This window comes from Molossus molossus, unplaced genomic scaffold (assembly GCF_014108415.1).
Source record: "Molossus molossus isolate mMolMol1 unplaced genomic scaffold, mMolMol1.p scaffold_m16_p_12, whole genome shotgun sequence".
Classification (NCBI taxonomy): domain Eukaryota; kingdom Metazoa; phylum Chordata; class Mammalia; order Chiroptera; family Molossidae; genus Molossus; species Molossus molossus.
This window is the reverse complement of record NW_023425347.1, coordinates 56,265,493-56,290,368: the sequence shown is the minus strand read 5'-3', so window position 1 is coordinate 56,290,368 and position 24,876 is coordinate 56,265,493. Positions and strand designations below refer to the sequence as shown.

General features: G+C 36.6%; 1 protein-coding gene and 1 pseudogene across 1 annotated transcript in view; one reads left to right on the top strand and one right to left on the bottom strand.

The window, feature by feature from the left end:
- EFCAB7 (EF-hand calcium binding domain 7) overlaps nt 1-24,876 on the top strand; it is a 51,251-nt gene that overhangs the window by 23,349 nt on the left and 3,026 nt on the right. Inside the window, exons 7-12 of the mRNA XM_036256078.1 lie at nt 1,441-1,582; nt 4,287-4,396; nt 7,959-8,116; nt 8,750-8,883; nt 14,516-14,664; nt 22,346-22,555. Coding sequence (XP_036111971.1) covers nt 1,441-1,582; nt 4,287-4,396; nt 7,959-8,116; nt 8,750-8,883; nt 14,516-14,664; nt 22,346-22,555 — 903 coding nt within the window. The remainder of the gene's footprint in view (nt 1-1,440; nt 1,583-4,286; nt 4,397-7,958; nt 8,117-8,749; nt 8,884-14,515; nt 14,665-22,345; nt 22,556-24,876) is intronic.
- On the bottom strand, nt 7,383-7,905 carry LOC118626135 (annotated as a pseudogene).

Sequence of the window (24,876 nt, the reverse complement as noted above, 5' to 3'; positions counted from 1 at the left end):
ATCTTTTTAGTAGTTATCTTAATATTATCAAAGCCTTGAACTTATTATTTAAATATCCTTACACTAATTTTTCAAAATCATTCTTTTTAAAGTAACTTCAAAGTTCCATCAATATTTTTGGAAGTCATTAGGAATAGAATAGAAATATATCTTATCTTATAGATAGACAAGTCTACTAACTATAAAGTGAAAAGCATTTTTGCACACATCTATGGTAATGGCACAATTTTTTATACCTTCAGTAGAGAATCTTTTACTTTACTGTGTAAGGAGCCACCTTCAAGTTGTACTTAATTCTAGTTATGAGCTCCCATATAGACATTTTATTTTGGACTAGGAGAAGGGATTTAGAGATAGTAGAGCCAGTCTTATAGAAAGGTCTTTCTCAAAACTGATATTTATCAGTATTTTGCTTTTGCTGTGAAACTTAGTGTTCTTTTAGCATATAGACTGGAAACAAGTATTTTCATTGTCACATTATCTTTTAAACACAAAGTCTTGCCCTGGTCGGTTTGGCTCAGCGGTTGGAGCCTCGGCCTGTGGACCAGCGAGTCCTGGGTTCAGTTTCTGCTAGGGGCACATACCAAAAAAAATAAATAAATAAGTAAACACAAAATCCTATCACTTTTTCTTTCAATATATCAGTTTTAGCAGTCCTTACTTCTTCATTCTGAATATGCTCCCTGATTATTGCAGCGTGTTTATTTATTTTGTTTTACTACTTCTATTGTCATGAATTTTATTAGTATTATTTTTTTTGTTAATCCTCACTGAGGATTTTTTCCCATTGATTTTTCAGATACAGTGGAAGTGAGGGAGGGAGGGAGGGAGGAAGAGAGAGAGAGTGAGAGAAAGGGAGAGAGAGAAACCTTGATGTGAGAGAGACACATCAATTGGCTGCCTCCCGCACAACCCTGACTGGGGCCAGAGATCCAACCTGTAACCCAGGTACATGCCATTGACAAGGAATTGCACCCAGGACCCTTTGGTCCTTGGGCCGATGCTCCAGCCATAGCATAAACTTGAGTTTTCTTACTTGTTCTGTTCATTTTGTTTTTTCCTAACTTTTCTGTTCTGCTGATCCTTGAAGATACAGTTCATGGATTGCTCTCTTAGTTAATATTGATGTCACCTCCCTTTCCCCCAACCCCACCCTCCACACACATCAGACAAACATTGATTGAGTACCTACAATGTGTCAGGCACTCTTTTAGGAGCTGGAATTTTATTATTTTGCATCCATAATTCTTTTATTGTTCTAATTATATACTACTATCAGTTATAACTGAATTGTGTCATGTCTGTTTTTTACCTCTCAATGACAGTTGCAAATTCCTGGATTTCAGTGCTCTATTTACAATTCTTTTATATCCTCCTTGCTATGCATGCCGGAAACATTTAGTAAATGTAGTTTGAAAAAAAATGTTTTCTTTATTTCAGGAGTGGCAATGTGTACGATCAAAAGGTTGCTTTTTCTTAGAAGAAGATGGTGAAATTATTAGTCATCAATACAGGATGCATATAGCTCAGAGGTCCATGGTTTATTTAACAATTAAGCCATTAAATCTGAGCCAAGTTGAAGGCAAGTTTAAAATTTTTACATATTTTCAAAAATATTAAATTATGCTTCTTTGAAAATACTTATGTAAGTATGTGATAGTCCGGTTTAGTGAAGAAAATAATCTAAGAAACGTGGTTACGTACATTTAAAGAAGAGTTTGTATATTGACTATTACTGTTTTCTGCAAAGCAAGTAAAGTTGCTTTTTGTATATGTTCAAAGCATGTTTTATTAAAAATCTTATGACATAGAATTAACTTTTCATTTGCTAATTAATCATTGGCTTTACTACTTATCAGTTTTTAAAATTAGTATGTTTAAGTGTTCTATTGAAACGTAATTTAAGACAATAATGAACAGCAAGTATTTTTGAATAACTTCAAAGTCCTATTCCCTATGACTTAGACAATTCTTATTAATAATCTTTGCATTCATGGTAGTATTCTTTTTTTGTAGACAAATGCTAGATAAATATTAGTAATTTCCTAGTGTCTAAAATGGTTATTATGTAATTTTTAATTAGTGAAAAATGTCTATAAGGATGTTTTCTCTAGAAATCCTTTTAATGTAGATTGTTCTAAATACAACATTTTCTTTTATTATGTTTACATATAAACATTTTCTAACTACAGGGTTTTTCCCCATTCTCATTCGTTTTTCCTCCTAAAGTAGAGATTCTGTAAGTTTTCACTGTTTATCTTGTAGAATACTTACATTTGGTATTTAATGCTTTTAAATAACAATTACAATAGTCATTTTTCAGATAAAGGTATCAAGATAGGCCTGAAAATTCAATGTATTAATTTTCCATATTCTTACAAAAAAGATTTCTTTATTCATTTATTCCTCAAATATTGATTGAGTGCCCATATACTTAGTAGCATTTTAAGTGCTTAGGATACATCAGAATACAAAACGACAAAAATCCCTGCCCTTATGAACTTACGTTCTAGTAGGGGAAATAACAATAAATAATAAACATAATAAATAGTGAATGGCATGCTATGCTAGAAGGTGGTAAGTGCTATGGGAAAGGGGCATTATGAATGCTGAGGGAATATGGTTTGCCACTGAAATGGAGTGGTTAGTGTATGCTTCATTAAGAAGCTGATATTTGAGCAAAGACTTTAAAAGAGGTAAATCAATTGTGTATGGCTACATAACAAACTATCCCAAAACTCAGTGGCTTAAAACAGTTAAGCATTTGTTTGCTCATGAGCTGGTTTTCTGGATAGTTCTTTTGGTCTGAGTTAGGCTTGGCTTTTCTCTGTAGAGCTTACTCATGCATCTGTTGTCTGCTGCTGGTTAGCTGCTAATTGGCTTGACTGATCTTAGCTGGGCTCTCTACTCTGTATGGGATCTCAGTTGGGACACCTTGACTCTACTTCATATAATCTCTCTTTTTTGTTTCAATTTTTTTTCTTGTTTTTAGAGTGAGAGGAAGGGAGAGGGAGAAAGAGAGAGGAAGAAACATCCATGTGAGAGAGAAACATCGATTGGCTGCCTCCTGCACACTCCCAACCAGGGATGGAGCCCACAGCACGGGCATGTGCCCTGACAGGAATGGAACCAGCAACCCTTTGGTGCACTGGACAACGCCCAGCCAACTGAGCCTCAGAGCCAGGGCCTCATATAATCTCTTAGCCTCTAGTCAGCTAGCCTGGACTGAGTCTCATGGTATAACAGATCTGAGAGAAAGCGGAAATACCATGGGGCCTCCTGAGGCCTGGGTTCCGAGATGGCACGTTACCTCTGTCACATTTTGTTGTTCACAGAAAGTCACGAGACAAGTCCAGATTTATAAAGCGAAGAAATGGATTTGCCCTCCTGATGAGGGAGCTGCAGATACACATAGGGTCAGCCATTTTTTGTCTTCCCACAGAAGACAAGGGAGTAACTTTGGGGTGTAGGGGTGGTGGAAAGGATGAGTGAAGAGTGGAGTTGGTGAAAGTGTGCCTGGTTTAGAAGAACAAGTAGGCTAGAGGGGCTAGAATGAGGTACGGGGAGAATAGTAGATGAAGACTATGAAGAACAAGGACACAATCAGGTAGAGGAGTTTGTTGCCATGATGAAGATTTGGCCTTTAATCTGAGGGCAATGAGGGACTTTTAGGAGGATTTTTCCCATGGCTGCCATCAAGATTTTTTAATCTTTAATTTTCAACAGTCTAAATATGTATTTTTTGTGTGTTTTTTATTTTTCTTGTTGATATTTGCTTGCTTTGGGTTTTGTTTTGTTTTGTATTTATCCTGCTTAGGGCTCTCTGAGCACCTGGGATTTATGGCTTGTTGTCTCCTAAGTTTTACAAAAATTCCACCTTTATTTCTTCACCTATTTCTGTGACCTCTCTCTTCTTTTTCCAGCTGTGCCTGACATCTTGTCCTCCTGTGTTTTACCACAAACATTTCCTCACTCCTTGGAAAGGTGTGTCTTTCCTTAGATTTCGGGCTACTTGGTTGCCTTGTGACCTCAGCTCTGATGGGTTCAAGAAGAGTTATGCTTTTTGGGAAGTGTGAATGTGGAGAATGTTTCTAACAAGCTCACTATATATAAGTATATGCCTTATTGCAAATGCTATGATGTTTTCATATAAAAAGTAGAATGAGTATTTCTAAAAAAGAAACCCAAAAGGGAAAGAAACCACTAACTTCTTTTTTAGATAGGAAAGAGTAAGTAGTGATTGCTTATTTTAAGATTTTGGGGTGTTTTTTTTTGTTTGTTTATAGGAAAATCATCACCTTGGTTATCAGTTGATACTGCCTTGTATATTCTTAAGGAAAACGAGAATCAAGCAAACCCACAGCTCATGTGTTTTACGGATCTACGAAACAGAGAAGTATACATTATTTATTTTCTAATGTTTAATTTAAAAATATAGTGTGGCCTGGCCAGTGTGGTTCAGTGGTTGAGTGTCAACCCATGCACCCAGAGGTCGCCAGTGTGATTCCTGGTCAGGGCACGTCCCCAAGTTGTTGGCCTGATCCCCAGTGTGGGGCATGCAGGAGGCAGCCAATCAGTGTTCTCGCTCATCGATGTTTCTATCTCTCTCTCTCCCTCTCCCTCCTCTCTCTCTAAAAATCAATAAGGGAAAAAATTTTTTAAAAATATATATAGTGTGGCCCTGGCCGGTTTGGCTCAGCGGTTAGAGCATCGGCCTGCGGTCCGGAGAGACCCAGGTTCGGTTCCCGCTAAGGGCACATACTTCGGTTGCAGTTTGTCCCCGGCCCTGGTTGGTCGTGCGGGTAGCAACCACTCGATGAGTCCCTTTCACGTCGATGTTTCTCTCTCTCTCTCTCTCTCTCTTTTCCTCTCTCTCCCTCTCATTCTATCTGTACAAAAAATGGAAAAATGTCCTCGGATGAGGATAAAAAAAAATATATATATATATATATATATATATATATATATATATATATATATATATAGTGTGAACTCAAGTTTGGGGACAATAGTAGTTTCTCTGTATTTTTTTTTAACTTTTGAATCTTTTCTTCCAATCGAGGCATATATAGTCCTTAAACACTATGCATATTATGTATGTTTTATTAATTGTGAAGGCCTTTTTCTTGTTCACTGAGATTTAAGAATTGAGGCTTGATTGGTAGTGTTAGCTTCATAACGTAAAAGGTGCGTGACATTGTACTTCATGCTCCTCTTCTCGAAATGCCCCAGTGCCTCACGTGTGAACATTTTTTGTTATACTCAATAAAAATGTTTGACACTAGGCCGGGGAAGGCAGGAGGGGGGTGGGAGCAGGAAGGAGGGGGTCAATGGGGAAAAAAGGGGAACATCTGTAATACTTTCAACAATAAAAAAAATGGTTGATACCAGTGGAATTTTCCCCACTAAATACAAGAAATTCATGACTTTGGAAAAGTTGCTTTAGGTGTTTATCTTACTTCTACTGCAAAAAAAGAAAAACTTCAAGATTACTATCCTCAGGCTTGACTCATAGGGTTCAAAAATAGATTGATCTGAAGAAATGCTTTTAAATGATTTTATATGTTGCCCATAGGGTTGCTCTGATCTTTTCTAATTATATATTTACTCAGAGGCCAAATATGTGAGGCAGATACATAAATGTGGCTATTTATTTTATGAGGACTACAAAATACATCTGCTACACAACAACAGGAATAATACTATTCAAGGGCTTACTGCAATATCATATTTAATCTTTATATAGGTCCAACGACAGACAAACATTTCCCTGATGGAATGTTATATAAAAGTCTTTATTGTAGGCTTCCTAACAGACAAGAATAGTTATAGGCAAGAAACAAATAAAATGACAGAAGTTAATGTTTTGACTAAACTCCTCTTCAGAACTGACTACAAAGTTAAGTTCAAGATAAAGCATTGTCTAAAACAATAGCTTTTCCCATTTTTGCTTTGGATAAAATTACTTTCTTATGAGATTGCATGTGTAAAAATGTTAGTACATAGCAAGCCTGTAATAAAGTTTGAATGAGTTTCCATTTACCTCTTTACTATATAGGCTCCTGGTTATCTGTAATATATCATATTTACAAAGGACTTTTTGTTTTCGGTTTTAGTTTCACAATTATTTTCTTTAAGAAGAGTTTTGTACCCATGAAAGACTTTCCATTTGCCATCCGCAGTGGCAGTTCAAGGTTATATGTAGTAGAGATAGGGGAGGTTCATGGGACAGCATATATCAGGAAGCAACAAGAACTGTTTTTCACTCCTGGGTATCAGTCTACATGTGGCCAATCTAAAAGATTATGGCTTCCAAAGGATGGCTTTGGTCAATCTTTAGTCTTCAAAATGACCCTCAGTTTTATTAGATAGCTTCTTGCATTAAACTAAGATATGGTTACTTTAAGGTGGTATGGTTCCTCTGATTTGTGAGGGCAGAAATAGGCCTGATCCTAGAATTCAGATGAGCAGCTTTATTTGGGATATGAGTACTCAGAATGACCAAAAATATACCTGGGTTGTGAAAGTTCTTAACAATACCAGACAGAAATCTCTATGGCTATTCTGTGCTGAAGGGCAAACAGCTGATAGAAAATGCTTAAATTTAATATATTTACAGTGACAACCCCTAGATTTCATAGGAAGCCATTGGTATTCAGAAAGCATCTAGAAGGTCCATAGATACCATTTTGTTTTCTTTTATAGAACATGAGAATAAAATATTTTCCTATACAAATATCCTGGCACTCATTATAAATATCCTATGATGGAAAATAATTTTTGTATAAGGTAGGTGTAAGTGGGATTCTGCCATCTTTTTTATAGTCCATATCACATAATAGTGAAATTCTAGTGCACTTGTCCACATAATTGGATTCTTACAAATTTGGCTAATTTATATAAACAGCTAACTTGTTTAAATAAATTTAATTTTTATGTTGTATCATTGAAATATGTTACATATCATATATTTATATTTGGATCAAATTAGGGGACTGTAACCTAGAAAAATTATTCTAAGATCTCTGCTTCCTGTTGAAGAAATTTGTATCACAATCATTTTTGAAGATTTAGAAATTGTATAATTTCTTGTTATAGTTTTAAGCATTAAAAAAAGAGAGAACTATATTTCTAATGGTCTTATATTAGGGTTACCAATGAAAAAATATTTTGAAGCCTGTAAAAGATTGATAGAATCATAATAGAATTAGTGAATATTTATTTATTTTTCACTTGTGGACATTTTAATGAGCTCCCCTCCATGCGACTCCACCACCACCATCAATCTCAGCTCTTCAGCCTTGCCAATGCCCTTCATATCCTCCTCAGCATTTCTGCTGAAGAATTTACAAGCTGCTATTGGGAACTTCCCTCCACGTGCTTCAAGCTACCGGGACACAGGCCCCACCAACTCCCTTAGTCTTCTCTTCAGCTCTTCTGCTGAAGAACTTGGCCTTCGCATGACAGGCTGCTTTGGGAGCTTTCCCTTCCCTAGAGCTTTGTAGCAGCCCGACTGCACCACATCAACGATAGGAGCAGCTCCAGCCTTGTTTTTGGCAGCATTTACTTGTGTCTGTTCACTGACCAAGGTCCACAATTTATCCAGGTTGACAGTTGGGCAGAAGCTCTGGTTCCTCTTTAAGTGGTAGTGCCTCATACCAACTTTTCCGAAGTAACCTGGGTGATACTTGTTGAAGTTGATTCTGTGATGATGCCAGCCACTGGCATTACCTCGGCCTCCCGGGTGCTTCCTTGCTTGGTGATGCGGCCGTGGCCGTGGCTCACGTGGCCCCGAAGTTTCCGGGTCTTCCTCAGTCTGGATGGCAAGTCGGTGGCCGAGACGCAAGAGCCGATTTTAAAAATTATTTCTAATGCTTCTTTTTCAGAAGGAAGATCAAAAGTCATTAAGACTTATGGTAGTTTTTTTGTCTTTGTTTTTTTAATTCTTTTCATAAAAGGTTTTTGGGTGGACTGGTGAACTAGGACCTGGAACTTACTGGTTAATTCCTTCCACAACTGGCTGTAGGCTGAGGAAGGAAATAAAACCAGTAACAGAAGAAGCCCAGCTTGTGTATAGAGATGAAACAGGGGAATTATTTCTTACAAAGGAATTTAGGTAAGTCTTGTTTCTTAAAGTTAGAATATAAATTTAAACTGGATGCATATATATTAACAGCCTGTCTTCCATCCTTTTGTTGGCCAGCTGCCACCCCCACCCCATGATTCTGATTCAGTAATTAAACTCTTTCACTAGGCATCTGAAAGTGACGGGTTGCCATTCATTTCTGGATTCCACACATTTAGCAGGTCAGCTTTAGTCATATGTCCACTGATTGCTCCTCCAGTGGGCATTGCCTTAAAACTAGATCCTGCTGTTTACACTGCTGACTTAGATAACTGTCAGATATGAAATCCAAGCACTTCAGTGACTCTCCCATGTCCTAGATATGCACAGCAACATTGGGTAGAAAAGAAGAAGAAAGTAGATTAGAGAAAGGAGAAAAGAAGGGAGCTGCTACTATTAATTGAGGTTCTATTATGTGTTGAGATACTATGATGGCTTTAGAAGTTTCTTCACCTTATATAATACAAGACTGAGTAAAAATATATATTTGGATACATTAGCTCTATAGTTCACAAAAACTGTTCAATGCCTTGATATTACTTCCTTTTGAAAGTTATCTTTATAGAAAGTTTCAGTCAAGTTGCCTTGGAGACAAGAAATAATTTGCTATTTTTATAATTTTAGGTCAACTTTATCAGATATATTTGAAATAATTGACTTAGATGGAAATGGTCTTCTTAGCCTTGAAGAATATAATTTTTTTGAATTGAGAACAAGTGGTGAGAAATGTGATGAAGATGCTTGGGCTGTCTGCAGAGGTAAGCACTCCTCTTTTTCTTAATGGATGCTTAAAAACCATACAGCCCCCTTTCATTCTTAAGAAGTAAAATGTCAGACTTCTCCATGGAAATTTACTAGAGCAATTAGGACAGTTTAAAAGTAGTAGCATTGTTTGTAGACCATGAAAACATAAACATTTATTTTACTTAAACTGATATTTGGTGTAGCACTCAAAGAAAATACAAATTACAGTACTTACTTATAATTTAAAAAATATATGTTTATTCATTTTTTAGAGAGAGAGGAAGGGACAGAGAGATAGAAACATCGATGTGAGAGAGAAACATCAATTGGCAGCCTCCTGCATGCCCCGCACTGGGGACCGAGCCTGCAACCTGGGCATCTGAACCTGGGCCTCTCAGTCCATGGGACAACGCTCAACCCACTGAGCCGCACTGGCCGGGCCTGAATTGTAATTTTATTTTCAGCCTGTGCTCTTTGGAGCTTATAATGTTAAAAACTTTGCCCTAGCTCTTTTTATTAATGGGACTATAGCGGTCAAGAGCCCCAAACTGTGCCCAGGAGAGGGCAGCAAAGACCCAATAGACTAGAGCAGTGGTTCTCAACCCGTGCACAACCCTTTGGAGGTTGAACGACCCTTTCACAAGGGTCACTTAAGACCATCGGAAAACACATATTTCTGATGGCGATTCATGACAGTAGCAAAATTACAGTTCTGAAGTAGCAACAAAAATAATTTTATGGTTGGGGGTCACTACAACATGAGGAGCTGTATTAAAGGGTTGTAGCATTAGGAAGGTTGAAAACCACTGGACTAGAGTTTTACTGAAAATTAAGTGGTTTCCAGGAAGTTGTTTATACCTATTAAGAATTCTTTAGTTTTTTTTATATTGAGTTGAATTAACAAAGTGCATCCATGGAAGTATGGAAACCCAAAATACCAACGAAAATGAGGCAAAAGCAATTGTCACTTAGGAGGAGCGTGGGAATTGGGTAGGGCTTTGTATTTAAGACAAGGACTGAAAGGTCAAAGGAGAAAACCAAAAAAAGCCATAGCCAACTGTAGATCACAGAACAAGAAGTTTGAGGAGGCCCAGTGCGGCAAAAAAGAGATTAACTGACACATTTCTGTCACTGGGGTAGCACTGTGTTCCAATCCTCTCATTCTGAACGGGGTCCGAGCTTGGCAAGGTCGGGGAGCCAGGATGGAGTCTGATAAATCTATTACTCTAAACAGCAAGTAAGGTAGAAATAGTAATATAAAGGTTTTTAAAAACAGATCTCTTTTTAACTGAAAGTTTATATAGTATACTCAATAACAAGAAATACATATTGATTTATAATATTAAACTTTAACAAGATTGCTAATGCACATAAGAGTGTGTTATTTTTAGAATGATATAGTTATCTTGTAATTTTATGATATAATTTTTTTGATATTGTATTGTTGGCACTAGAGGATATTCCATAAGAGTTATTCATAATTAGGACTTTCTTATGGTAAAGTTGTTGGTAAATAAAATGTGTTTAATAACTTAATTAAATTGGTAGAGTTGATAGTTAACTTTTTTTGAAAACTTACCATGTACCAGGTGGAAGCACTTCTACACATCATTCTCTGAATTATGTGCTGTTATTCTCATTTTACAAATAAGGACACAGAATCAAAGAGGGGAAGTCACTTGACATGGTTACACAGCAGAAAATTTCACAGCTGAATTTCAAACCCAGGCAGTCAGACTCCAGAACCTTAAGTACCATGCTATAAAAGTCCCCAAGAATGGTTGACTTAAGAAGTGATTTTGGGCCCTGGCTGGTTTGGCTCAGCAGGTAGAGCGTTGGCCTGCGGACCGAAGGTTCTCAGGTTTGATTCCTGGTCAAGGGCAAGTATCTGTTTTGCAGGTTCAATCCCTGGCCCAGATTGGGGTCAGGTGGGAAATAACCAATAGATGTGTCACTCACATCGATGTTTCTCCCTCTTTCTCTCCCTCCCTGTTTTCCATGCTCTCGAACAAAATCAATGGGAAAATACCCTCAAGTGAGGATTAAAAATAAAGAAAAAGATTTTGGGGGACTCTCTCCTTTACCAACATTAATAATACTGCAAAGAAACAGGCTTTTTAGGTTCTGATATCTTTAGTCATATATAATATTAATTTAATTCATCATTCTCCTTGATAAGAAGAAAACATTTATTTGTAAGATCATTTTAATAAACTCCTTTTAGACATAAAAGGACCTTTATTTTATTATTTTTCATTAATAGACTTTTTGTTGTTGTTGTTAATCCCCACCTGAGGATATTTTTTCCATTGATTTTTAGAAAGAGTGAAAGGGAAGAAGGGAGAGGGGAGGGGGGAGAGAGAGAGAGAGAGAGAAAGAAACATCAATGTGAGAGACACAATGATTGATTGCCTCCCACACGACCCCAACTGGGGCTGGGATCAAACCTGCAACCCAGGTATGCTCTAACACTGAGAAAAATTGGCCAGGGCTAGACTTTATTTTTATAGACATTTTAGATTTACAGTAAAGATTAAATAGATCTTCTTTATATCCCTTTTCCCCCTCTACCAATTATCCCTATTATAAACATCTTGCATTAGTATGGTACATTTGTTAAAATTGGTGACTTAATACTGATACATTAGTATTATTAACTAAGCTCCATAGTTTATATTAGGGTTATATTGTACTATACAGTTCTATGGGTTTTGACATATATATAATTTCATGTATCTGGCATTAAAGAATCATACAGAATCTTTTCATTGCCCTAAAAATCTCCTTTGCTCCACCTATTTATCTACCTATTCATCCCTCCAAATCTTTGGCAACCACTGATCTTTTTAATGTCTGTATTTTGCCTCTTCCAGAGTATCGTAATGTAGAATATCATACAGTACATCGCCTTTTCAGACTGTCTTCTTTCACTTAGCAATATGCATTTAAGTTTCCTTTATGTCTTTTCACGGCTTGATCGTTCATTTCATTTTAGCACTGAGTAATAGTCTATTGTTTGAAGGTACTACAGTTTATTTATTCACCTGTTAAAGGACATCTGGATTGCTTCCAATTTTTGGCAATAATGAGAGTATAGCTGCTACAGATTTCTGTGTGTACATAGTTTTCAACTCATTTCAACTATTTCAGTTAAACGGTTGCTGGATGATTTAGTAAACCTGTGTTTAACTTTGAAAGAACTGTCCAATTGTCTTCCAAAGTGGTTGTACCATTTCACTCCCAGCAGCAATGAATGAATCCCTGTTGCACCACATCCTTATTAGCATTTGGTATTGTTAGTTTTTTTTGGAGTTTAGACATTCTAATACGTGTGTGGTGGTATTTCATTGTTGTTTTACTTTGCAATTCCTTAATGAAATATGACATCGAGTATCTTTTCATATGCTTATTTGCCATCTGTATATCTCTTTGGTGAGGTGTATTTTCAGGTCTTTTGCCCATTTTTAATTGTTGAGTTCTTAGTCTATATTGGATACAAGTCTTTATCAGATGTGTGCTTTACAAGTATTTTCTCCCAGTCTGTGCCTTGTCTTTTCATTCTCTTAAGAGTATCTTTCACAGAGCAAAAGTTTTTAATTTCAATGATGTCCCACTTACCAATTTTTTCTTTCATAGATTGTACATTTAGTGTTGTATCTAAAAACTGATAGATATACATATGCTCACCCAAGTGTTCTCCTGTTATCTTGAAGTTTTATAGATTTGTGTTTTGGGTCTATGACCCTTTTGGGCCTATGCCCCATTTTAGTTAATTTTTGTGAAAGATGTAACGATCTTGTCTAGATTTATTTTTTTGCATGTAGATGTCTAGTTATTTCAGCACCATTTTTTGAGAAGACTGTCCTTTCTCCATGGAACTGACTTTGCTCCTTTGTCAAATATGAATTATATATATTTGTATGGGTCTGTTTCTGAGATCGCTATTCTAGTCCACTGATCCTTTTGTCTAATCTTTTGCCAATATCACACTATCTTGATTATTGTAGCTTTAAAGTAAGCCTTGAAGTTGATTATGTTAATAAATTTTTCTCTTTATTAATTTGAGAGAGAGAGGAAGAGAGAGGGAAAGAGAGATAGAAACATCAATGACAGAGAACATCAATTGGCCACCTCCTGCATGCCCCCCACTATGGATTGGGCCCACAACCTGGGCATGTGCCCTGACCAGAAATAGTACTGGTAACCTCTTGGTGCATGGGTCAATGCTCAACCACTGAGCTACACCAGCTGGGCAGATTTTTAAAAAATTAATGGAAGATTGAGAATATTAAGTTTTAAAAGTAGATTAGTTATTAATAGTCTTTATAGGATAGTATCTAGGTACATTTTTTAAAGTAATAATTTCTTTGGGTTATATATAAAATATTAATATTTTTCATTTTGCTTTACTATATAAGTAGCTCCAACTTACATTTTAGTGGCTACCATTTCTATGATCAAATTTAATCTTCATTTTTTTCTTGCAAAAGTTATGAGTCACTTCCAACCTCTAAATATTTTAAACTGTTATTTAGTCAACCAATTTTGAATAGTCGTGTCTTTGCTGCTTTTCTTATTATAATGCATACAAAAGAGATATCTCAAATAAGAGTACCCATTTGCCTTGGGTATATATAGATAGGAGTTGGAAAATAGAATCGTTCTTGTTGTTGGGCAGTTAACAGAATATAACCCATAGAGAGTAGCTGTTTTTTATCTATATTATAGATAAATTCAAGAATTATACATATCTAGGTACTTATAGGTGAATTTAGTTTTGCTTACAAATAATATTTGAATGGGCATGCTTATACTTATCTGGGACATTTATGATCTCCAATGGGTTTTCTATTATCTTACAGGTTGTTTTTTTTAAGGACCAGGGGACAATTTGGTTAAAATTAGAGTAACTAGGTATATAGGTAATCGTCTTAAATTGGCACCATCCACATCTCCCTTTTCGAAACACCAGTCATTTTGGGCATATTACATCAAATTCATCCAAATTCTGCTGGGTTTAAGTGGCAAACATATATGAAGCATTTTAATTTTTTGAAATACAAGTATCTACTCTACAAAAGCAGGAAGGTTAGAATTTACTCAATATTACAATTTCCTTTAATTTTAGAATATATTTACATTATTTATAACTTCAGGTTTTGTTTAAAAACTAAATTATGCATTGTAATAGTTATTATGCTGAGTTGTAGGAAATTAGAATGGTATCTCTCAAGGATGTTTTTTTTTAACGTTCAGTTTCCTCCCTCCCTCCCTCCCTCCCTCCCTCCCTCCCTCCCTCCCTCCCTCCCCCCCTTCCTTCCCTCCTTCCTTTTTTCCTTCCAAGATCAAGGGTGAAAGAGAGTAACATTGATTTGTTGTTCCACTTATTTATGCATTCATTGGTTGATTCTTGTATGTGCCCTGACCAGGGATCTAACCTGCAACCTTGGCATATTAGGACGATGCTCTAACCTACTGAGCTATCCAGCCAGGGCTCAAACATGTTTTGAGTCATTCTTATTCCACTTTACATGGCTCACAGATTCATAAGGCCTCCTTTAAATTAAACAATTGTGAATAACAAAAGATAGACATTTTTTTAAATGTATGAATTTTATAAGAAAGAACTTTTGGTTGTTTTGACAGAGAATTTTGATACAAAGAAGAATGAACTAACAAGGCAGGGCTTTATGGATCTGAATCTAATGGAAGCTAATGATCGTGAAGGAGATCCTCGTGACCTTTGGGTAACTCTGCTCTCGATGGGCTACAATAAAGCTCTGGAATTAACAGAGGTAAAGCAATCTGGAAGTTTTGGAGTGGGTTTAATGTACATTATATTTTACCCCATGAACATTTTCCTGGCACATGCCTTTTGAATTGGGCACTCAAATTCTTGAACTTTAGCATATGAATGAATCCTAGGTGTAATGGCATGTTTTTGCTACTTTATGCAAATTCCTATATAGTTACTACAAGACATTTAACTAATTCAGGAAGGAAAGAGCTTGAACATATGATGTGCAGGGAAAAAATTATAATCTAAGGATTTATATGTTTTTCCCTGGCTGGTTTGGCTCGGCGGCTGGAGCGTCAGCCCACAGACCAAAGAGTCACAGGTTCAATTCCAGTCAAGGACACATATGGTGGTTGCAGCCCTGGTTGGGATTGTGTGGGAGGCAGCCAATCAATGTGTCTCTCACATTGGTGTGTTTTTCTCTGTCTCTCTCTCTGTCGCTCCCACCCACTCTATCTGAAGATAACTGGAAACATATCCATGGTTGAGGATTTTTAAAAAATTATGTGTCTTAATTGGTGATGGCTGTTTGAGTTGTGGGTCTCATTTCTGTGAGGGAAACTCTTTGTCCTAACAGAATAAAGGCTCTCTTAGAGTAAGGAGAATGTGTCTTTATGAAAACTGGAATGTTGATTTTTTGATACAAAGAAGAATGAACTCCTTGGGTTAATATTTGTAAAACACTTGGGCCAGTGCTTTACTCATTTAAAGCACTGTGTATGTTTTTTTTGGTTTTTTTTTATCCTCACCCGAGGACATTTTTCCATTTTTTGTTCAGATAGAGCGGGAGGGAGAGAGAGAGAGAGAAACATCGATGTGAAAAGGACACATCGAGTGGCTGCCACCCGCACGACCAACCAGGGCCGAGGACAAACTGCAACCGAGGTACGTGCCCTTAGCGGGAACCGAACCCGGGTCTCTCTGTACCGCAGGTCGACGCTCCAACTGCTGAGCCAAACTGGCCAGGGCAAGCACTGTATATGTTTTAGTGGTCATTATTATTACTTATTAACATGATAGGTGTAGAAGTTTAATAAGACTTGTAATAATCCAAAGAAATAAAAAAAATTAGGCCTTCTTAAATTCTATATTTTTGTGTCGGGTTTAAAATAAAGAGTTTATTCATAAATGCTTATGTAAAAACTGAATTGACATAAGATAACAATACATTTGTTTATATTCTTAAAGTTAAAAATAGTGTCTGCTCTTCCTATAAATAAATCAACCTAGGAGGGTAACCCTAGCACAAACAGATTTTAAGTTTTAGGTGTATCGAGATTCTGGTTTAATTTCTGGTTTTGATATTCAAAAATCCCTCATAAACCTGTTTTATGAAAGTTTTCTATAATTTTTTGCTAGTATTAGTAATAGGAGGTAAATAGTTACAGTCACTTTTTTAGTTGTTACTGTTAATCCTCACCTGAGGATATTTTTCCATTGATTTTTAGAGAGAGTGGAAGGGAGGGAAAGAGAGAGAAACATCTATGTGAGAGAGACATATTGATTTGTTGCCTCCCACATGAGCCCGACCGGGGCCGAGAATTGAACCTGCAACCCAGGTACATGCCCTTGACTGGGAATTGAACCCGAGACCCTTCGATCTTCAGGCCAATGCTCTAACTGCTGAGCCACACCGGCCAGGGCACAGACACTTTTTATATCCTAATTTAACCTATCATTTAGTAAATCCTACATTTAACTGTGGTACAAATTCAACATCTAATCTATGAATAATATTGCATCAACTATACATGCTTTCACTTAATAGAGAAATTAGTTAAAATTATCTAAAACATTTTATAGCACAGGCAAGAAGAATTTCTGAGAAAAGAACTTTTTATATTTAAAGTTTATTCACTTATTGAATATATAATATATTCACATCATTGAAAATTCAGAAGGAAAATAAATATGTACAGTGGAAATGTCAAAGGATGCTGAGACCATCACTCAGTAATTGAAATAAAAAGGCAACCGTGAATTGATTGCTTACTACAAGGAAGAGCTATGCTGGTTAGATGTATCCTCTCCATGAAGAGCAGACCGCTCATTTTATTTACATAGGCTTTGGGGGAAGCGTGGTTACTGGGATGAGACTGTTGACTGTTTGGCACTCGGCAGTGTATTTATTGACATGAATCTGTCCCTACTGCTTGACTTTCAAAAGTGAGGATCTGACACTGGCCCACAGAACTGTGTTCATTGAGATGAGCTGTTGTAGATCAGTTGAACAGGTTGAAACCAGTTCTGGTAACTACTTGTTACCATGACAGCACACTAATAGTTTTTTCATACATTTGTGGGAACCTTTTTGATCCCAGCCTCCCCTTTTGGTTTTCATCCAGCTAAAGCTGTGGAAGAAACTATCAAAGATTCCCTCAGCCACTGCTGTTGAGTAAATCTTGGATAGTTTCATCTTTGAAGTAGTTTCATCTGTGGGGATCTGATTTACAGTTTGTGCGTTTATCATGATTTCATCCTGTTTTTGTCTTTAACTCATCTGTTGGGACAGTGACTGTACAGAAGCGTTTTAAGACTCGACATTTAAACTCTGAGATGAATGAGTATAACTAGGAGTATTATAAGAAAGGATTGGAAGGCACTCCAGAATCATGACCCTAGATTTTCCAAGCTTGGCCAAGCCAAGTTCCAAGGACCCCCTAAGTGTTCTTTGTATAACCCTTTGTAGTTAGCTTTTTAAATTAATTGTAGATGGTTTTGCTTGTAGTGTTAATCCAGGTACAACATGTAGTGTTGGCATTGGTACAGACTCCTCCCTAGTTTGTCAAAAGACAATCAAGTCTTTTATTATCTGTAACTGCTTGAGTTAAATTATTTAAACTGGTTTGTTGTACCCCTGGGACTTAGGCTATATTAATTACTATTTCAACCAGCATGAAGGAACATTTTTTTTATGACTACCTGGGGTGGTGTAACTGCTATGAATGGGGTCACTATATTCAGGAGTCTTATTCCAGAATAAGTTTTATTCTTTTGGAGTGTATGTAAGAAAATATAACTCATTGAGGGTGTTGGGGAGTCATACCCTTGGGATGGCCTAACTAATAACTGTATAAAATAATTAACCTTGGTTCTGGGTTGGCATTAAATAGTCTGATTTTCACATAGGAGCCGCACAAGAGATGTAATTATCCTTGATGGAACTATAGGTGTTTTGTTCCATAGTATTGTGACAAATGTGTTACCTTTTGTATTTCTCATGGTTCTGACACATTTTCCTTAAAACCTGGATTTAGACAAGTTATTGTTACTGATAAGTAGAACATGATAGGCCACAGTCAGACGTGTACACTATTAAATCAGTAAAGGGTATAATCTATAGAAAAACCTTGTTCCCATGGTCTTGAGTAGAAGCTGCTTACTTTTACGATCATGTGCTTGTTCAAGAGTCCTAGGTTAATTCTGTGGGCTGCATGCTTCTAGGGGCTCTGTGGAGAACCTCCCTTAGGATTGAAAAATGTACCTTTCCAGTTATTTTATGGCCCTTTTTATTTGTCTAGAGGTTTGGGAACGATAAAAAACAAAAATGTTTTTGAGTAAGGAGCAAACCCTTTCATAATCAAAATTCATGAATAATTATTCCAGTTAAATGTGTTGCTCATCACAGAACCAATAATTTGGAATGTCCTAGGCAGTGATGATGGTTGTAGCTTTTCAACAGGGAAATACTTTGACCCATTCTGAAAATAAATATACTGTAATTTATTAGTAGTACATATTCATAAACCACAGGGGGAGAACCTACTATATAAAATCAATTTGGAAATGCTCCAAGAGTCTTCTAGAGCATATTCTCAGTTCATGTGCCACAGTCTTTTCAGTTAATTTATTATAGATAAAGCATGGACTGACCACATCCTTCATTATGCTAGGAAAGTTTTCCTCAGTGTTTAATATTATAGCCTATTTATCTTGGAACAAGTTGTTTCATGGAGGATTTTATCTTGTGTCCAGATGGCCATTCTGGTTTTGTCAGATCTTATCCCCATGTGTATTAAAATCTGATTGTACTTAGTGTTTCTTTTCAGAATTTGGCAGGCCACATTTTGTGTATCTATGATGGAATCCTTCAACTTTTCCATAGGTTTGTTTTATTTTGTTGTTCTTTTATATAAGGATTTTAGTCAAAGTAGTCTGTTTAGTATTGTCAGCAAATGAATGTCCAGCCTATAGAAAAGTCTTATAAGGGTTTATTGGAGCCAAATTTTGAGGACATGCCCAGAAGCATAATCTTAACAGACTGAGAAAATACTCGAGAGAACGGCAATTTGCAGCTTATTTTATACATTGGAATCAAAGGAGAAGTCATAAGGAGGGTCACATGAAATCCTTTGGTGGTAGATTAAGGATGCAGGAGAAAGCAAAGCAGGGAAATTGCTAGGATTGGATAAAAAGCAAAATAGAGACACATACGTCTTTTACATCAGTGGGGACAGGGCGGTTAGTAAATAACATTTACCATACATAGAGATGGTATTCAGGGAACAAGATAACAAGGAGGAATTTTGTGGTCTCATGCTCTGGTCGTGTAGTGCCCTGGTGCCTGTGGTTTTACCTGTGAGGGGTCTAGAAAAGAAAAGTACTCCAACATTGCAAAGGTGTGTTATCCTAGCCGCGTAAAAGCAATGGACAGAGCTCACTTATGGTAAAGTAAGGAAGCTATAGGCGTGGGACCTGCTTACCTGCTATGACCTGCCCAGGTAAGAATTTATGATCTTGTATAGTTACTTTTAGTCACTGAACTTGTCAGGCCTGTCATGTGGTCCCTGAGCTTGTCAGGTTTATTTCATAGCCCCTTTTCTGTTCATAGTATAGTAATATGTTAAAAGCATTTTTACAGTATTTCTAAAGTGCTTTTATAGTATTTCTCATATAGTACTTTTAAAGTATTTCTATATTTGTAATATATAGTATATTAGCGTCGATAGAACTTCTTTTACTTTGAGTCTTCTCGTTTGTTGTATGCTTCCTATGTTAACTTAGTAGGATAAAGAGAATAGGTAAACAGAAGGTTAAGCCAATGAACAGAAAAAATAGTATAGTTATAGGGCAGCTTTTTTAGAGTAGATATGATTTTATTAAAAAATTTTAGAGAACATGTCTTTCACAAAGATCTTTTAAGATTTTTAGTTTTAGTGAATCTTTAAATGCTAATACTCTTTGGTTGAATAAAACTGATAACTAAGACTTTGAAATGGCAAAATAATACCAGAATCTGTTTAGTAATAAAAATATAATAAACCTTTAAAATTCCACGATCATTTTTATAATTATTATAAATAATCTTTTTTCAGAATTCTACATTGTGTAACATTTCCACACAATTTTTATTGACTTATTTCTGTTACAGATGTTTCTCCTTTTTTCCCCATTGACACCCTTCTCCCCATACCCCTCCACCCCATCCCCGGCTTTGTTGTCCATGTCCATCGGTAATGCGTACATGCATGTAAGTTCTGTGGTTTATCTCCCCTCCCCCCAACCCCTCTTCTGAGGGTTGTCAGTCTGTACCCTACTTCCACGTCTCTGGGTCTGCCCTGTTCCTCAGACTGTTATGTTCATTATATTCCACAAATAAGTGAGATCATGTGATATTTGTCTTTCTCTGCTTGGCTTGTTTTGCTTAGGATAATACTCTCCAGGTCCCTGTATGTCATCTCAAAGGATAAGAGATCTTTCTTTCTTACAGCTGCATAGTACTCCATTGTTCACACAATTTTTTATTAGGTAGTTGCAACCCTTGGCATAATATATCTTATTTAATCTCATTTTTTCAATGAAGAAATTAAGTGTTATAAAAATTAAGTGACTCTCCAGGTGATGTAGCTAGTAAATGGCAATATTCAGTTACAAACCCAGGTCTTCTGCTTTCCAATCCAGTGTTTGTTTTTTAAAATTTTTTTATTGCTTTGTCTTTCTTTAAAAAGATGAGTTTATTATTGGTAAAGATTGGAGTCATTAAGATATTTTTTAAAATTTTAATAAAAATGTGTGTCGATGGTCTACTAACTTCAGACTTTTATCTTATGTCCTCCAAATAAAAGATGACATCAATATATATAAATTCACTTAATTATATTTATTGGATGCCTATATGTGATAAACCTGTAATAAAGAGGCACTGAGAATACAATGATGAATAAAATAGTCAAAATTTCTGCCCTCAAGGAGAATGATAAATTAAATAGAAAAATAAATAAAATAATTTCAAAAGTGCTTTGAGTCCTGGCCAGTTTGGCTCAGCAGTTGGAGCGTCGGCCTGCAGTACAGAGAGACCCGGGTTCGGTTCCCGCTAAGGGCACGTACCTCGGTTGCAGTTTGTCCCCGGCCCTGGTTGGTCGTGCGGGTGGCAGCCACTCGATGTGTCCCTTCACGTCGATGTTTCGCTCTCTCTCTTCCTCTCTCTCCTTCCCGCTCTATCTGAACAAAAAATGGAAAAATGTTCTCGGGTGAGGATAAAAAAAAAAAAGTGTTTTGAAAAAAATAAGCCAGAGTTTAAAGTAGAGAACAGTATGGGAATGAAGGAGATTGGGAGACAAGAGCAGCTCTATCTGCAGCGGTGACTCTTCAACTTTAACCCGAAGAAGGAGGAGGAGGTACCCATGTGAAAAGATATATGAGCCTGGCCGGTGTGGCTCAGTGGTTGAGCGTCATTCCGTGCACCAAGAGGGTGTCGGTTCAATTCCCGGTCAGGCACATGTCTAGGTTGCAGGCTTGATCCCCAAAAGGGGGCGTGCAGGAGGCAGCCAATCAGTGTTTCTCTCTCTTTCCTTCTCTCTTCCTTACTCTCTCTCTAAAAATCAATAAAGACATATTAAATATGTGTGTGTGTGAAAGAATCTTCCAAGCAGAGAGAACATTACATACATGGTGAGGCAAAAGTAGGTTTACAGTTGTTTGTATGAAAAATAATCCAGTAACTAATAATAATACAAGAATAAACTCTTATGTTTTGTGTACTCACAACTGTAAGTCTACTTTGCCCCACCCTGTATGAAGGCTGTGACATAGGAAAGACCTTCATTTGCCCTAGGGTCTGAAAGATTGGAGTAGCTGGAATCAATGTAGCAAGGCAGACGACTGGGTTGGATGGAGAGGCAAAGGCTGCTGTGCATAGCATCTTGTGGGCTGTGGAAAAAAATCCATTTCCAAATGCACAAAATCTTTTTAGGTCTCAGATTTTAAAGGTGCTTTTCCACTAACTTTAAACTGTTTATTTTTACACATTTAGTTCTTTTCAGTACTCTATAGCCACCCACTAAGTTTCATTTGTAAACATAATAATTCCTTTAGAGCCCATTTGATGAGTTCTTTCTGTACCCTTAAAGTTAGAAAAGGGAATTAAATAACTAATATGACACAAGTTAGCTTTAAAACAAATGGCTTAAAAGAGCTGTTACTCATTTGCTAGAGGTTAAATTTTTCTTCCTTTTCTGTGAATATTATCAGTTAACATGCTTACCAAAAATCAGAATCTATTGCTTTTTTTATCACTCAATTTATTGTACTAAAATTTTCTTCTAAAATTGTGTCAGAAGGACAAGCTAGAAAGTTCAGTGCATCTTCTTAAATCATATGATAAACATATTAATAATAAATAATTTATTTGAAATTCTCTCAGAAGGCTAAAATAAGGTTTGTTTTTTCTTTCATATAAGGCATGCCCATTTGTCATCGACATCTATGCAGACAAATGCAAGCCAAGAATTAAAGCTGTCCACATGGAGCCATGCAGTGGGCAACTTGAGAAGGCCATTTGTAAATCTGTCCTTAACAAAGGCGATGCCAAAGTAATGGATGGCTATGAAAATATTATTGTACACACTCATAAGCGTGACACCTGGATAACTTCTGTTATTGAAAACAAGGTATCATTTTTTAAATGATTCCCTTAACTGCAATGTTTACTAATATTTTTCATCTTCTTTCTTACTCTGTTCTTGCACAGTAATTAAATATGCCATTTCATTAATAATATTTATACGAGACAATTATTTATTCTTTTTCCTTAGATTTCTAACTCAAACCAGGCATGATAATTTACATGTATATCTATATATATATATTTAAATGAAAGGTCTCTTTTATTAAGGCATCACACAGACTACAAATAAGAACACTGATTTCCAGAGAACAGAGGATCTGTCTGAATTTTAAAAGGAAAATTAAGCCTGGCTGGTGTGGCTCACTGGTTGAGCGTCAACCCATGCACCAAGAGATTGCCAGTTAGATTCCTGGTCAGGGCACATGCCCAGGTTGTGGACTCGATCCCCAGTGGTGGTGGGGGTCAGCCAATTGATGTTCTTTCTCATCAATGTTTCTATTTCTCCCTCTCCCTTCCTTTCTCTCTAAACCTCTCTCTCAATAAAGAAAAAAAAAAAAAACTTTTAAAAATAAAAATGAAAGGAAAATTAAGCATAATGGTTCGCCCATCTATCAAAGCAAAAATGTTATTTTAGCAAAGTAATGGAGACAGTGACCTTCTTTCCATGTAAAACCTGGAGTGAGTTTCTTTGTAAATTCAGTCAGCTCCATTAAAGCAACAACTATAAAAAGTTGGAAAATATATTCAGCAAGCTTCTTAAAGTTGGCTGATCTTTTTATACATAAATAGTGTATTTTGCCTTGTCTCAGCGGTCAGAGCATCGACTGACGGACCAAAGAGTCACAGGTTCAATTCCAGTCAAGGGCATGTACCTTGATGCAGTTCAGTACCTGGCCCTGGTCAGGGTTGTATGGGAGGCAACCAATTGATATGTCCCTCTCACATCAATATTTCTCTCACTCTCTTTCTCCCTTCCTAGTCTATCTGAAAATAGATGGAAAAATGTCCTTGGGTGAGAATTTAAAAAAAATAGTGTATTTGGTTTGGAAGTGTTACATGTACTATGGATGCAAGGACAGAACAGAAAACTTTTTTTTAATTCATCTTGATGTCAACTTTTTCAATGGCCATTTTATATATGTTTTATAATATCAATAATAGATTAGAATAATATCTGTATATAAATTAAAAATACACATACATTTTAGGTGTGTGCTCAAAATTTTGTTTTATATATATAAATATATATGTATAAAACAATATATATATATATTTGACTTTAATTTTTTACTTTTCAATTACAGTTGACATATAATACTACATTAAGTTTCAGGATCTGATTTGATCCTCTTCTTCAGTGACCAGTCACCATGTAACTTACTAATTTATAACCCTGATAAGTCTAGTACCCATCTGACACCATACAAAGTTATTACAATATTACTGACTATTTTCCCTATGCTGTACTTTACATCCCTGTGACTATTCTGTAACTATCTATTAGTACTTCTTAATCCCTTCATCTTTTTTACCCATTCCTTCAACACCCCTCTCATTTCAAAGAAGACCATTTAAAATTTCTTGTAATATGGATTTGGTAGTAACACACTCCTTTAGTTTTTTCTTGTCTGAGAAACTCTTATCTGTCCTTCCATTCTAAGTAGTTTTGCTGAGTAGGGTAATCTTGGTTGTAGGTCCTTGCTTTTTATCACTTTGAATATTTCCTGCCAATTCCTTCTGGCCTACATAGTTTCTGTTGAGGAATCAGCTAACAGTCTTATGGGAGCTCCCTTGTAGGTAACTAACTGCTTTTCTCTTGCTGCTTTGTCTTTAAACTTTTGCATTTTAATTATGATGCATCTTGGTGTGCGCCTCTGTGGGTTCATCTTGTTTGGGATTCTCTGTGTTTCCTGAACTTATATGTCTATTTCCTTCACCAGGTTAGGGAAGTTTCTGTCATTATTTTCACATAGGCTTTCAATTCCTTGCTCTCTCTCTCTTCTTCTGGTACCCCCATGATGCAAATGTTGCTATGCTTTAAGTTGTCCCAGAGGCTCCTTATACTATCTTTTTTTAAATTCTTTTTTCTTTTTGCTGTTCTCCGGGTCTGCCCCCTGTGTGGGCTGTGTACATCCTTCTGTTGTAGTTGAGCCTTGATTGCTCTTGGCACCATGTCAGGGGGAGGGATTTGCCCTTGTCTGATTGGCTACAAGAACTGGTTGGAACCAAGGTGGAGGGGCCCAGTACACAGAGCAGGACTTACTTCAGCAGGGCTCTGGTGTCCAATGAGTTTGCCCCTTGGATGTGTCACTTGTGGAAATGGCGCTGGAGCCTCCTGGGAGGTGCAGGCCAAGGTAAGCTGCC